Source organism: Macrobrachium nipponense, chromosome 49 (assembly GCF_015104395.2).
Source record: "Macrobrachium nipponense isolate FS-2020 chromosome 49, ASM1510439v2, whole genome shotgun sequence".
NCBI lineage: Eukaryota > Metazoa > Arthropoda > Malacostraca > Decapoda > Palaemonidae > Macrobrachium > Macrobrachium nipponense.
In genome coordinates this window covers 11,835,260-11,850,403 of record NC_087224.1, presented here as the reverse complement: position 1 = coordinate 11,850,403, position 15,144 = coordinate 11,835,260, and the positions used below count along the sequence as shown (strand labels likewise).

At 38.0% G+C, this 15,144-nt stretch overlaps 1 protein-coding gene across 1 annotated transcript in view; it reads right to left on the bottom strand.

Moving 5' to 3' along the window:
* The window catches only part of LOC135205206 (uncharacterized), a 167,050-nt gene that overhangs the window by 2,472 nt on the left and 149,434 nt on the right, over positions 1–15,144 (bottom strand). The window contains exons 85-92 of the mRNA XM_064235569.1: positions 14,838–14,939; positions 12,875–13,110; positions 11,448–11,571; positions 10,650–10,898; positions 9,811–9,959; positions 8,288–8,470; positions 6,946–7,048; positions 6,213–6,344 (exon numbers count right to left, since the gene is read on the bottom strand). Coding sequence (XP_064091639.1) covers positions 6,213–6,344; positions 6,946–7,048; positions 8,288–8,470; positions 9,811–9,959; positions 10,650–10,898; positions 11,448–11,571; positions 12,875–13,110; positions 14,838–14,939 — 1,278 coding nt within the window. The remainder of the gene's footprint in view (positions 1–6,212; positions 6,345–6,945; positions 7,049–8,287; positions 8,471–9,810; positions 9,960–10,649; positions 10,899–11,447; positions 11,572–12,874; positions 13,111–14,837; positions 14,940–15,144) is intronic.

Sequence of the window (15,144 nt, the reverse complement as noted above, 5' to 3'; positions counted from 1 at the left end):
TCAGAGAGTTCTTCTTGGCTTAAACACCAACGGTGCACTCTGACCTCTAACCAATGTAACCATACTGAAGGTCTCACCACTGGAGCAGAACCAACCAACTGCTCTGAAAGAGAGGCTGCCAGTAAAGTTGATGCCATGTCACCTCACCAAGTGCAAGTTCATGAATGAGGAAAATAACTTCTTGAAGGCATGGTTTTAGGTCTGAGGGAATGGCTCTTTCTCTGTCGTAGTGAGGGAAGCCGTAGATTTCTGCTCCCACTCCTTTCCCCTGATGGAAGAAGCTGTGGTTTCGCATTCCGCAGTGATAGGATGAGGGTTTCTTCCAGGCGAAGGATCTTTCTCCTGACTGACACCTGGCCTGCCCCACTCTACGGAAATCTCTGACCAAGTCAAAAGCAGGGATGGAGAAGTCTTATCACCATGTACTCATGGCAGAAAGTCGTGGCTCCCCTCATCCACAGTTCAGATTCTGTAAATGACAGTGGATGGGACAGCTCTGATCCCATCTGCTCCTGTATTCCTGTGGGAGCAACTCTCCTTTGAGGAGTGTCTGCCCCAAGAAAGGGTAGTGGAGCAGGAATGCCTGTATGACATAAAATCCTTGTGAAAGCTCGGGAGAGAACCGAGATGGCTCCTGTCTGAGTGGTGAGGAGACAGCATGTCTCTACCTTTTACCAACAGTTGCTGGAAGGGAATTGACAGGTTCTACTTCTGCAGGGAGAGGGGCAATGGTATGGCAAATATATTCCCTCTCTCCCATCAGTAAGTTTTTCTCTCCCTCCCTCTTTTGTGTTCTCCAGTGGTAGGAATAAGTTGAGGAGTCAGACAAAAGTGAGGATAGGGAGGGAGGTGGTGAGTGACAGCAGCAACATTCCTTTGCTAGTGTAGACTTATACGCCTTCCGGGATAACCTAGGAGTCAATGATGGGGGGCTGGGGCAGGGTGTTGGTGGTTACTTCCAACCTCTCATCCACTGTGGGTACTTTGAAGAATGTGGACATAGTGGGTAGGGGAAGTGGGGTCGAAAAGAAAACAACCTGTTTTACTCCTGATGCCCTGGCAAGAAGTCTGAAAATCAAGAGAGGAGAACCTGCATCAAAGATTTGATTTGTCTAACCTGTTCATCAGAGGAGGGAGGAATGGATTTAATGAATGGAGAGGAGAAAGGGAATTGTTACTGGAAAAGGAAAGTTCAGAGGGGTCATGGCTTTCAGAATAATCTTTGTCTTCCTCCTCCTCTTCCCATAATACTCCCATAGAGGAAAGGGCCAAGCAGCACATTCAGGACAGCGGGCTCTCGAGCATATTCTTTCCTCCTGAAGAAATGCAGACCGAATGTGTATCTGCCACAATGCGGGACATAAATTGACTACTGTTTCAACCACAGCCCTCCCAGTGGTGCTGGTTGTGCTCACCCCCAAAAAAAGAAAAAAAAAGCATAATTCCTGTAGGCACACAGGGAATACTCAAAAAAATCTATACTGAAAAACACACAACAAAAAAGACAAAACGCTTAGGCAATACAAGTTAACTGTTGCAGGAGACAGAACACACACACTCTCTCTCTCTCTCTCTCTCTCTCTCTCTGAGTAGTGCCATTTTGCTTGGTGAGGCATACCTGTGCACAGTCTGATTAATCAACCGATATCACACGTTTAACATACAACTAGAAAACAAATTATATTTAGAAGTGTTCGTGATCTGTTGGTGATAAGATTAGTGTGAGAATAGTAGGATAAAGCGTCTACTAAGTTAGTTTTTCGAATGAATTATTGTAAATTCTATCAGGATGGCAGTAAGCAACTGTGGCAAGCAATGGCGAAATCTTGCCTGCATTGCAGATATGCAATATCATGAGTTAGCAGGAAGGGAGCTGGCATTTCTCATTTATGAGATCAATAACAGCCCTAACCAAAAAGATACAAAAGTATTCATAGACATTGGAAGGATATGATCCTTCAAACTGGAACAAATTAGCAGAAAATATCATGAAAATAATTGAAGGAGTTTCAAATAAAATTCAAGTGGTCAAGAGACTTATAAAGAAAATTTACATCAATCAACAAATTCCAACAAAGAAAATGAATAAGATGAACATTGAGGCAATAGGAAAAAAGAATGCCTAAGGCATGCAAATTGTGTAAGGTGTGGTATAGTATAGTAAATCCACAAAACCTGATCAGGAAATGTTATGCACGCAACATACCCAAGCATCTCCAATACGAAGTCCAAAAAAATACAAGTAAGGATACAAGAGTATTTTGCTAATCATGTCTATCATGGATAGATAATGTTATTAAACCGAGACTTAATGTGCAAATAGTAGAGGAAAAGAATTAAAACTGAAAAGAAGAAAATAAAACTGAAATGACAGAAAAAAATCATGAAGAGGCTTTACCCAGATCTGCGTCACCCTTTTGAAACAAGGGAATTGCAGATTCGGTGAAAGATGTTACTACAAACATCCCAAGGTATGTCACAATTATGAGATCTATGGTAAATGTGCGTACCTAGACGGCTATGAGGATGAATGCAGAGATCTACATGCAAAAACTTAAAAGGAAAAGGATGTAAGTTCAACAAAAAATGTAAAAATATGCACCCTGTAGCCACGAATCAAAATCAATTAAATAATAAAATCCAAAATAAAAAAGAAACAAATAAAGAAAGGAACAAAGAACATGAGGTGAAGAAAAAAAAAACAAGCCATCACTGCGCTATGGAATGTCAGCAACGAGAATGCAAGCATCAGCTCCAAGATACAGTGCAAGAAACAAGAGCTATATATATGATGCCAGGGGATGGTGCAGATACGGAGAAAATTGCAGATTCATACACAAAATGAATAATTATGATGAAGGAAGATCAAATATATTGGAAAAGTTGGATTTTTTAATGGCAGAATTTCTGGGAATGAAGAAAAGAACAACATACTAGAACAGGAAAGAGACATGGGAAAATCCTTATTATTACCCATATTAAATGAAGGGGATAACACGCAAACCACCATAGTGATTAATGCGCAGGGTTTAGTTACAAGTAACTCAAAAAGAAAAATAGAGTTCTTAGAAGAACTAACCCAAATTGAAAAAAAAAGAGATATAATGAATGTAAGTGAAACCTGGTATTCCCAAGAGCCTGGTAATAATGATCAGATAAAGGGGTTCCAAACTTATAGATCAGATAGAAAAAATATGAATCAAGGGGGAGCCGCAATATATGGGAAAGACATAAAACAAGGAAAAATATATGAGAAATATAGTAACTCAGAATGTGAACTAATAGCGGTAGAATTTGAATCTGAAATATTAATGGACATAGTAATATATAGACCCCTAATAATAAAAAGATTGACCCAATAATAGAAAATTGGATGATATATGTAGAAATCACAAAGACTGGACTATTCTCCTTTCCGGAGACTTTAACTTTCCTTTCGTAGATTGGAAAGAACGAATACGAGATTGTGGTTGCATTTATACATATAAAAAAAGAGAGTAATAGTAGTGCACAAGATAAGAGGCAATTCGAAAAGCTATTAGATATGGTACTAGAATACAACATTCAACAAATAAATCACTTGCCAACAGGAAAGGAAAACACTTTAGGCCTAGTATTTGTGAATGAGGTGAATTATGTTAAAGAAATAATAGTTTATAATGCGAGTAGTTCAGACCATAATGTCATTGAAGTAACAGTCCATTCCAAAGCAAGTGAAAACATAAAAAAGTGGGAAGGATATGGAAAATACAATTTCTACAGTAAAAATATAAAATGGTCAGAAATAAATGAAGAATTAAAGATTGGGATAACATATTTGTAAGTGATAATATACTGGTAAATATGGATATATTATATAAAATATTAAAGAAAATAGTGGATAAATATATATCGAAGAAGAAAAGTAAACATCAGTCATGCATACCAAGAGACAGAAGGATCTTGTTCCCGAAAATCAGAAAGTGATAAAAAGGTCTTGCAAAAGAAAAGAATGCATGAAAAGTGATGGAACTAAAAACTAGGATAGAAATGCAGAACAAAAGATTATACAATCAAAAGAAAATGAAAAATGGGACTTGGAAGAAAAAACCCAAGTAAATATCAAGCAAAACCCCTAACTATTGTACTCATATGCAAAAAAGATTAATAAAAGAGGAATAGAAATAGGCCCTCTAAGAAATGAAGGGAGATTAACAAATGATAAAAAGGAAATATGCAACATATTGGTAGAAAGATATAAGAGAATTTACCCCTTGAATTGATAATGAAGATACTGATACAGAAATAAGGGATGAAAATAGTGAATACTTATCAGACATAGATATTAATGAAGCTGATATTGTGCAGGCTATTAATGAAATTAAAAATGGATCAGCAGCTGGGCCTGATGGTGTCCATGGCAAAGTGATGATACAGGCAAGATTTATGATGAACATAAATTAGCATATATCACCCTTACTTTCAAAAGTGGATCAAGACTAGAGGCAAGTAATTATAGGCCTGTGAGTCTAACATCACATATTATGAAAGTGTATGAAAGGGTAATGAAGAAAAATATTATGAAACATTTAATAAGAAATACTTTGTTTAATATAGGACAACATGGTTTTGTACCCGGAAAAAGTACACAAAACCCAACTGTTAGTCCACCGTGAGAACATATATAAAAATAAGATAAACTGAAAAGAAACAGATGTGGTTCATCTAGACTTTGCAAAAGCTTTTGACAAGGTAGACCATACTATATGAGCGAAGAAAATTAGATAACATAATATATAGTGGACAAAGTAGGAAGATGGATAAAAGAATTTTTACACAACAGAAAACAGATAGTTATTGCAAACGATGAGAAATCAGATGAAGCTAAGGTAATATCTGGTGTGCCACAAGGTACGGTGCTAGCTGCATTGCTGTTTGTTATTATGACTCCAGACAGACAGTAATATTAAGGACTCTGTAGTGAGTAGTTTCGCCGATGACACAAGAATAAATAGAGAATTTACTTGTGATGAAGATAGGAACTCGCTACAAAGGGACCTTAAGAAAGTATATGAATGAGCAGAGGTAAATAGGATGGTATGTAACTCTGATAAATTTGAATCAATAAATTATGGAGATAAAGAAGGAAAGCTATATGCATGTAGGGGACCTAATAGCGAGACAATCACAAATAAGGAAGCAGTTAAAGACCTTGGTGTGATGTTGAATAGGAACATGTTATGCAATGATCAAATAGCAATTCTATTGGTAAAATGCAAAGCAAAAATGGGAATATTGTAACAGCACTTCAAAACAAGAAAAGCTGAACACATGATTATGCTTTATAAAACGTATGTTCGTAGTCCACTTGGATATTGCAATATGATATGGTACCCACACTACCAAAAGGAATAGCACAAATAGAGTGTACAAAGGTCCTTTACAGCTAGAATGGAGGAAGTTAAGGATTTTGACTACTGGGAAAGACTACAATTATTAAAATTATATAGTCTAGAAAGGAGAAGAGAAAGCTACATGATAATACAGGCATAGAAACAGATAGAAGAAATTGCCGAAAACATTATGGAGCTAAAAATATCAGAAAAAGCAAGCAGAGGTAGATTAATAGTGCCCAAAACTATAGTACCGGGAAAACTAAGGAAAGCACACAAGACATCATTCCACTGTGCACCACAATGCAGTGTCTATTCAATGCATTGCCAGCTCATCTGAGGAATAAATCAGGAGTGAGCGTAGATGTGTTTAAGAATAAGCTCGACAAATATCTAAGTTGCATCCCAGACCATCCAAGATTGGAAGATACAAAATATACCGGAAGATGAATTAGCAATTCTCTGGTAGACATTAGAGGTGACACTGAGGGACCTGGGGCAACCTGAACAAGATGTAAGGTCTGTAAGGTAAGGGACATGTGCCGAAGGATACTGCATAAATGAAGAGTGTAGTGTTTGCATCCCCACAGGAACAAATAAAGCAGCAAATGATGAGAGTAAAGGTATAGTAAAATAAGCAAAACCAACAAAAGAAGACTGTCACAGAAGTCATGGAAATGAGGCCTATAAGAAAATGAGATCAAGAGCTAGGAAAATAAATAAGAAAAGAAAGACTGCGAAAATTAGAGCAAAGATGAAATCTACGAAATGTGTTAATGAATGTAGAAAAGCAGTTCAGACTATACTAGAAAACGAAAGCTACGAACCAAGAAGTCTTACCTCATTTAATGTTGTTTGAGAAACATCATATTCTGTGACCCCCAACTCTTTTGCTCTATTCAGGCAGTCAAATATAAGTTGCAGTGGCAATCTCCTGCTGACCTCCATGACCAAGGTCAAATGATGTTGCTCCTGTGGAATATGCCCTCAATAAGAAAATGTTGTGCATACAAGGTTGGTTACTTTTTCTTGTTTGTTGAGCTGGAAATTTTCTTCAACCATCAAAGGGGATTATAGGAACATTAATCAAAGTGCTAAGTTAAAAGAAATTACTTGAAAGACTGACATTTTTATCTTCACTAGCTTTGTTTTTTGGTGACTCTCAGCATTACAGTATTCAGAGGTTTTGGGCAAATTCTGGAGGTGTAAGCATGGCTTTCTTGGTGAAGAATATGGCATTCTTATCAAAGCCTATTCTCTACTTACGAAAATCGTTTATTTCAAGAAGGGTTTACTGGGTAGGAGTAACTAAAGCCCCTTCCACACGAGGGGCAAATGCAGGCGGGCAGACAATATTACCAATATTTGCAAGTGGATGGCGATCACGAGTGTAGTCCCAATCATAGGCTCGTCTACCTGCGACTACTGCCTGCCTTGGATTGTTTCATCTGGTAACACTGTTAAAAGCGAGAGAATGAAGGGCAAATCAGAGTGCCCGTCGTGTCTTTGCCCCTCGTGTGGAAGGGGCTTAAGTCACCAACATTTTACTCTTGAAAAGTGAATAAATGCAAACCTTTAGCAAGACGTCCGTCCACTGACTTCTGAGGAAGTCCACAATGGCAGCCATGTCTTCAATGACATTTGTCTTGATTCTTATTGAGTATTTATCACCTAACCTGTTGTTGAAACAAGAAGAGAAAAATACAAAATTAAAGATATTCAGCCCCATCATGTTTACAGGGATGTAGAAGAGACATTTTTTCAGTCCAAAATATTACAATAAATAAGATTTACCGATATTGCTGTATATTTTCATGCAACAGTTGATCCCTCTGGTTTTATGAAATGGCAAAAATAGCCAAGGGACCCCTGCACATCACATGTGCGTATATTTTGTGACTTGTGCCTAAATTATTAAAGAAAATCTTTCATTTTTGGAATATGCTTGTACTTCTTTCTCATTTTTATTTACGTTGAGACATTTCATATTGCAATAAGTAATTTATATAAAATCTTAACTTTTTTCTTGAGGTTGATAGTATTTATACGAGAACTAAGTACATCTTTTCTCTCATTGTTGAAAATAAGACTGAAAAGTGGCTATCCAAATTGAAACCACATACAGCTATCCAGAACATACGAGGACAAAACTTTCATTATGCTGAGGTGAATAGTTTCCTAAATATAAATGAAGTTAGGACTTGAGACAAGTGTAAAACATGCTTTGTTCATCGTCCAGCCCCACACATCTATATAGGCTTCATTAATAGTACACGAATGGCTTGTACAACGATAGTACTATTCAGTCTGATAGGCAAAGTACATGCTAAAAATCTGTGGGGGTTTTCATACTTAAACAAAATAGACGGGAAATGTACCATCCAATTGTTGTATGCTGTCTGCATGTAAATTTTTTATTAGAAATAGAAGATGGGTAGTTAATTCACTCTCTATTATAATTTTGAAATAGGTTATTGTATTGGAACTGTATTTTATTCTTATTTCTGATGTGTTGCTTTGTGTATATATATATGTATATATATATATATATATATATATATATATATATATATATATATATATATATATATATATATATATATATAAATATATATATATATATAAAGTGCATCCTCGATTTACGGTGCCACCAACTTCTGGAGATTCAATCTTACAGTGCCTGTTGATGGTGCTGTAACTTGCCACAGCATCAAGTTACGGCAACAAAACTCAAGTTTATGGCGCTGTAAATGCTGTTCAAGTGCCGATAATGGTGAAAAATTGACTTATGGCTCAAATCAACCAATCCCCTGCCGTAAGTTCAGGATGCACCTTATATATAGTATAGTATTTTTATGTTGTGATCCTGAAAAATAGGCAGACTAAAAAAAAAGTGGGGGGAGAGGAGAACTTACTTGTTTTTGAGATAATGGGGAGACCCCATGCAGACAAAACAGCCATTGACCATAATGGCCATTCTGTGTGAGAGGATGTTGACCTCATCCATAGAATGAGAAGTCAGGAGCACTGTCCTACCATCCTGGGTGACGCTTTTGATAGCAGACCAGATGCCTCTGCGCGATGATGGATCCAAACCACTGTATGGAGAGAGAATGAAGCTCGTTACTTTATACCTTTGCTTCCAAGCACACTTTTGTTTAAGAAGTACTCCGGTGCTACTTTGGCTTGTTATGTACGCGTCACCTTCGAGCTGCTAGTACTAAACATGGCGGAATCACAATGTGATGCTGTGTTTAGCACTAGTCCTATGGGAAGCAAAGGTATTGTTAATATAGTAATTTGTTGATCACACCGTATAGAAATGGGTGTATATAATACTTTGATCCCAGAGGGGTTAGTGCTAAAGACAGCATTCTTTTCAGGTGACCATTAGATAACAAGTCAGAGTAGCACTTTAATGGTTTGAGACCTTTCTAAGTGTCATATCTGTTGAGTAGACATCTAAGTTATTTCCCTGAACAGAAAATGGCTCCAGAGCAAAACTAAGGAATTGTCATTGCCACATTCACCCTTTACCTGCAGAATCAAGGACATGACCCCATCTCATCATTCCTCCCAAAAACTCGAACCTTTACATCTGCCTATTGAAGCGCATTTTCTCATTACAACTAAACCCCCTTGCAACTCCCTCATTCATCTTTTCACCCACGGCATATATATAAATATTTTTTTTATCACATTTTTGCCATATGTTTGTATTTCTCGGCATTTAATCCCCTCTTAATTATTGTTACTCAGGAACATTTCTTTCTTTCATTCATTCCTTATGCAGCAATGTCAGCATCACACTTATGAACTCATTATATAGCATTTCCTTTCTTCAACACTTTCAGCAGCCTTCCTTACAGCCTAGCCCTCTCAAACTGACCTTTACTCCTTCCCCCCTCTTGCATCGTTAAGATCTGCCTCATCTATTAAACATATTCATGAACTTCAAATACTAAATTCTTCAACAGGAGACCTCATGCTTAACAGGAAGCATCCATATATTTGTGTGAATGCTAGGTCCCATTCGCTCAATTCTCTCTGCTTTTACCTTTTACCAACAAGGTATCTGAATCCAAGACACTAAGATCTGATGCCTGGGATCCACACTGTGTGTTGAAAGACCTTCTGTATAATGCAGTTGGGTAATTCGCAATTAAGGCAATGTCACACCAATCACAAATAAAACCATAAATAAAACCATAAAGTATTTTTGAGGCTAGTAAGTACACTACATTAAAATTCAAATCTAAGGGTGAACATGTTGATAATTATAAGTTTCAGACAACCTTTTCAAGAAATGCCTTTCAATATTAATAGATGTCGCCAACTGGAACAAAATAAGATCAGCAATTGTTCAGCAGACTGACCCAAGCATACAAATTTATTTGTCACTGATTGCAAAGGAATATAAGATAAACAAAATACTAACGTCGTGGGCTCATCCAGAAGGACCAAGACAGGATTCCCCAGGAGGGCCATGGCTGTCGAGATCTTTCTCTTGGTGCCTCCAGAAAGCTGTGATATGTACGTATTGTGATCTTGCAATAACCCCATTTGTACTAGTGCTTTTCTGAGTACCTGGAAGTAAGTGAATGGTTGAAAAGATAACATGCAGTCATTTATCAGGAGGAAGAGAACCAGGAAAACCCTGCATACGTACACAGGGCTCAAGGGGAAGTGCCCATAGGGGGTTAGCGCCATGAGTGCAACTCACACAGGGCACTGTACGCATTACTTGAGGTTCTTTGCAATGACCCTTTGACCCTTAGCTGCAATCCCTTTCATTCCTTTTACTATACATCCATTTATATTCCCTTTCTTCTATTCCTAACAATTGTTTCAACATTATCTTTTCAGCACTGAATGACCATAGAGATGCCAGAACTTAGCCTTTAGCGTAAACTTTATACATTATTACAATCCGGTCCAATCAAAGGGAAGCAGACATTTGTTGATAATGCTAAAAAAAATTTCACAATAAAATCAAAATTAGTTATGTCAAGTATGTCAACTTTTCCTTACTTTGCTTTGATGTGAAATCTGCTTTTTTTTTTTTTAACCCTATCCGTGTGCAAAGTTTCTTGAAAATCATGCATTTTTAAGGTTCAAAGTTCCTTGTGATTTTATTGGCATCACACATTAAGCACTACATTAAGAAAATACAAGGAAGGAAGGAAGCATGAAGGAAAGGAATGGAACAGAAATAAGGTTCCTTAATGTAAAAAACAAAGGTAAAGAAAGAAGGGATGAAGCTCAGGTCAAACTCACATGTGACACCTCAGAGTCGGGAAATCCTCTGACGAGAGCCATGACGGAAAGTGCCTCCCTCGGCGTGAGATTGGGATCAAGGGCTTCACTCTGGGGACAATAGCCCATCGTTGGGTGGGGTTGAGCAAGGGCCTCCTCCAACAGCTGACCATTGATTAAGATTTGTCCTCTGGACGGTCGAAGCTCTCCGGTCACGCAGCGAAATGTGGTGGTTTTTCCGGCTCCATTTAATCCAATTAAACTGAAACACTGGGAAAGGAAAGACAGCTAACCATCAGAACATTCTAGTCAAGGACAGGAAAGCTCAAGATTATAACTATGAGGTGTCATAATGCAGGCAGGATTCACTTACAACACCTGATAGTCATTCATTTATCCTATTTTATTGAGAATGAGTAACTTGAGTATTTGGAATTCCTTGCAAGATATAAATTTATTCTTTAAGGAATTTATCATTGCTAAACCTGCAAAGAAAGAAGGACTACCCTTCTGGTATATGCTCATTTTAGAGCTTTGGTAAAATATGACAAGTAGAAGACTGAGAGTTATAAATTCAATATAAAAAAGCATTATTCTAAGAAAATTGAACAAAAGGGATAAAAGATCCATGAAAGACTAATATTTTGAGAACTGCCTTGCCACAACTAAGGCTTTAAAGAACTGTCTCATTCATTATTTTTCCTTTTTCCATATGTAACACAAAACATTGGACTTCAAGGAGTTGCAGCGCTTTTGTGAGTGATGTGCATAATTGTTTCAACAGCAGGAACATGTTTACAGACCATCTTGACATCATACCTCACCACGCCTCAATGCGAGGAACAAGTTAGAAACGGCCACTGAAGGCGGTGAAGTGAAATCCTTTCCAAGCCCCACTATCCGAAGAACTGTATCATAGAGAGATGCTCCGCCGCACTGGATTCTGTCAAGGAAAGTGGTACAAAGCGTAATCAGCGTGTGTAACATATGATGTCATTTTCTTCAAAAGTCTACAGATATTCAGAACATCGATATGAAAAGTAGGATAAGGCAGTCCCTGGGTTACGACGGGGCTTCTGTTCTTGAGATGCGCCGTAAACCGAAAATCGTCGTAAGCCGGAACATTGTCAAAAATCCTAAGAAAACCTTACTTTTAATGCTTTGGGTGCATTGAAAACGATGTAAACTGCATTCTTATTGCATTTTTCATCAAAAAACCTTCAAATATTGATTATTTTGCATTTTTGGTGTCATATTTCTTGTGCCAGATGAGCGTTGTAGGCGTCGTAACCCTGGAAATAATTTCTGATGGATATAATTGAAAAGCGCCTTAACCTCAGAACGTCATAAGCCGAACCCGTCGTAACCCGGGAACTGCCATATAGTTAAACATGATCTTGAACTAGCATGAGTGAAAAATGAGTACTACCTTGTTACTTGTGCATTAAAATTCGACAAAGATCTTTTTTTAACATAAAAGTCTATAGTCTCCCTGAAAAACAGCTGAATTATATCAAAGTTACTGTTAATCAGTCATTAACAACAAGTCATATATAATATTAAGTTGGAAAAAAAACAATTGACAAGAGGCAAGTTCTTTAGCCTGACCTCAAAATTCAAGTTAAATTAATTGGACACAAAAGCTCTTGGTATCTTCCTTACCTCTCCTATTGTATGTATCATTCAACTCGTCTCACCCCACTGTACTGAACACTGCTCTACCACTTTTCAGTTCTTCTGTCTCCTACCTGCCTTTTTCAGTCAAAACCAGCCTCTACACTATTTATATGGCAATGTGGGTGTTGTGTGGTTCTAACTGGGATTTTTGTACAGATTAGAATTATAATCATATTCATAAGCATACGTCTTATGAAATTGTCTGCTCATTAAACGTAACCTATCTTTTTCAACAAAAGAATAATTACCTATAGTCTCTTCAATTTCTTCCATGAGTTTTCACCGCTGAGCCTACCTTACACAGATTAGAATTATAATCATAATCATAATTATAATCAGGTTAGAATTATAATCATATTCATAAGCATATGTCTTATGAAATTGTCTGCTCATTAAACGTAACCTATCTTTTTAAACAAAAGAATAATTACCTATAGTCTCTTCAATTTCTTCCATGAGTTTTCACCGCTGAGCCTACCTTACACATCTCAGTCATCCCTCCATCACAATTCGAACATACAAATACCAACGCATACATTCCACTGTTTATATTAAACTCGGCATCTTACTTAATTCTCTCTGCAGCAACATCTTTGTCCTCTTCAGCGCCAGCCAGTGTCCGGGAAGAGTTGGCTCGCTGGGGCAAGGGCCCCAGGCACTTTCTCCAGGTGTGGAGGACAGCTGTCCCTAAAACTGCCCAGATGGCTAGAGACAGGAAGTGTAGTCCTAAGCCCCCTTGCAACTTTGTATCCCAGGAGAAAGGCGTCACGTAGATGTCAATGTCAAACCTTGACAGTATTGCACTCTGTGGATTGTAAAACGTTTTAGTTATTGAACGATTATTTTAAATATGAGTGTAGTATACATAGTCTCTCTCTCTCTCTCTCTCTCTCTCTCTCTCTCTCTCTCTCTCTCTCTCTCTCGTTTGCTTCAGAGGAAGGCAAGAGAACATTTCATGAAAACAAATCATACTTCCATGTGTAAATACACATTTAGGAATATCTTGACCAATGACTGGCCAATAGGTACCATCACAGGGGCAAAATGAACACAAGTTAAACCATTTTTTGTGAATTATTTAGAAATACCACTTTGTCCTTTCATGAACTTCCCGCTCAATCTGCAGCCCACCAAAAAAATAAAAAATAATAAGACCAAGAACATGGATGGGAAACTCCTGAAGATCATCTGGAATGAGGTCCAGAATGGGAATAAAGGAGGCTTGAAAGATAATCTGAGATAAGATCAAGGACAACTATGAAAAATGTTGAAATATAATCTGAAATATTATATTTAGTACCATGTATGAAAAAGGCTTCATGGATAATTGAAAACAAGGGCATTAAGGACAAGAAATGAGTAGCAACGACATAATTACTGACTGAACAAGAACACACAAAAACCATCCCAGCGCAGTGCAAAACAAATGACGTTAAACTTGGATATGAATTGCAGGGATGAAGGCTGAGGACAGAGACAATGAATGGAAAGGAGTAATCAAAAGTGAGTCTGTATTTGAGAGACTTTGAAAAGACCACAAGAGGAGACAAAAATAAGGCATCAGTAGAAGATGTGACGTGTGTCAAACTTCCGCAACACGAGCTACGTCACATATGAAGAAATAGTTAAAAACCCGATTTACCGTCAACTAAAGAAACTCAAATCCAAGAACCCTGTCGTGGCACTTTGTATGGAATGACTTTAATATAGAATTGAGGCCAAGTGCTGGGACCTATGAAGTCATTCAGCACTGAAACAGAAATTGACAGTAATAGATTTGAAAGGAGTAACAGGAAAACCTCACAGTTGCACTATGAATCAATTGTCAGGAGAGAGTGGAAAGTTAGATGGAAGAAAAATAATATGAAAGGAGGTACAGTAAGAGGAACAAAAGGGGTTGCAGCTAGGGGCCCAAAGGCACGCTACAAACGACCTTAAATAATGCCTACAGTGCACCGATTAAGGTGCGCTGACAACACTAGCCCCCCTACACTGGGACACTTTGTTTGAGTCAAGTCATACGTTGATACACATGCTAGTCGACCGAACAAAATGTTATCAAATTTAATACTCTTCTAGCATTTCCAAAACATTTGATTTGAAAAGGAGGCAAATTCAAAAAAAACATCAGAGGAGATCTATCCAAGAATACAGAACTTCTCAAATTAAGCGATGCTGACAGGTAGTATCTACAGCACGTGACAGTTTGGAAATCTTTATAGTATATACTTAATTTTCTCCTCGGAAATGTCGCAATGAAAACTGCCCCAAGGGAATGTATGTTTGTTTGTTTGTATGGTGTTTTTCCGTTGCATGGAACCAGTGGTTATTCAGCAACGGGACCAACCGCTTTACGACTTCCGAACCACGTCGAGAGTGAACTTCTATCACCAGAAATACATATCTCTGACCCCTCAATGGAATGCCCAAGAATCGAATTCGCAGCCACTGAGGTGGTATGCCAACACCATACCGACCACGCCACTGAGGCGCCTGCCTCGAGGGAACGGGGCGGAACCATAGCACACTCACTTTTGCATAGCTGATGGAGAGATCCTTGATGCCGAAGGCGAAGGCGAAGGGGGGAAAGACCAGGAACAGGTACTTCAGCACTCCTTCCATTTCATGCAAAGTCTGCAAATGAAAGCAATGGCACACAAATTACATTCACTACTACTATAAATAAAGGCAAAATCCACAAAGATAATTGAAAAAATGGAGTAACTGCTGCGAGGCCTTTAGACTCTCGTCCTTTACTAAGCAGACTCAGTAAAGGATGCAAGTTGAAAGCCTGGCAGTGGTTACTCCATTGTTTCACTTTCCTTTGTGGATTTTGCCT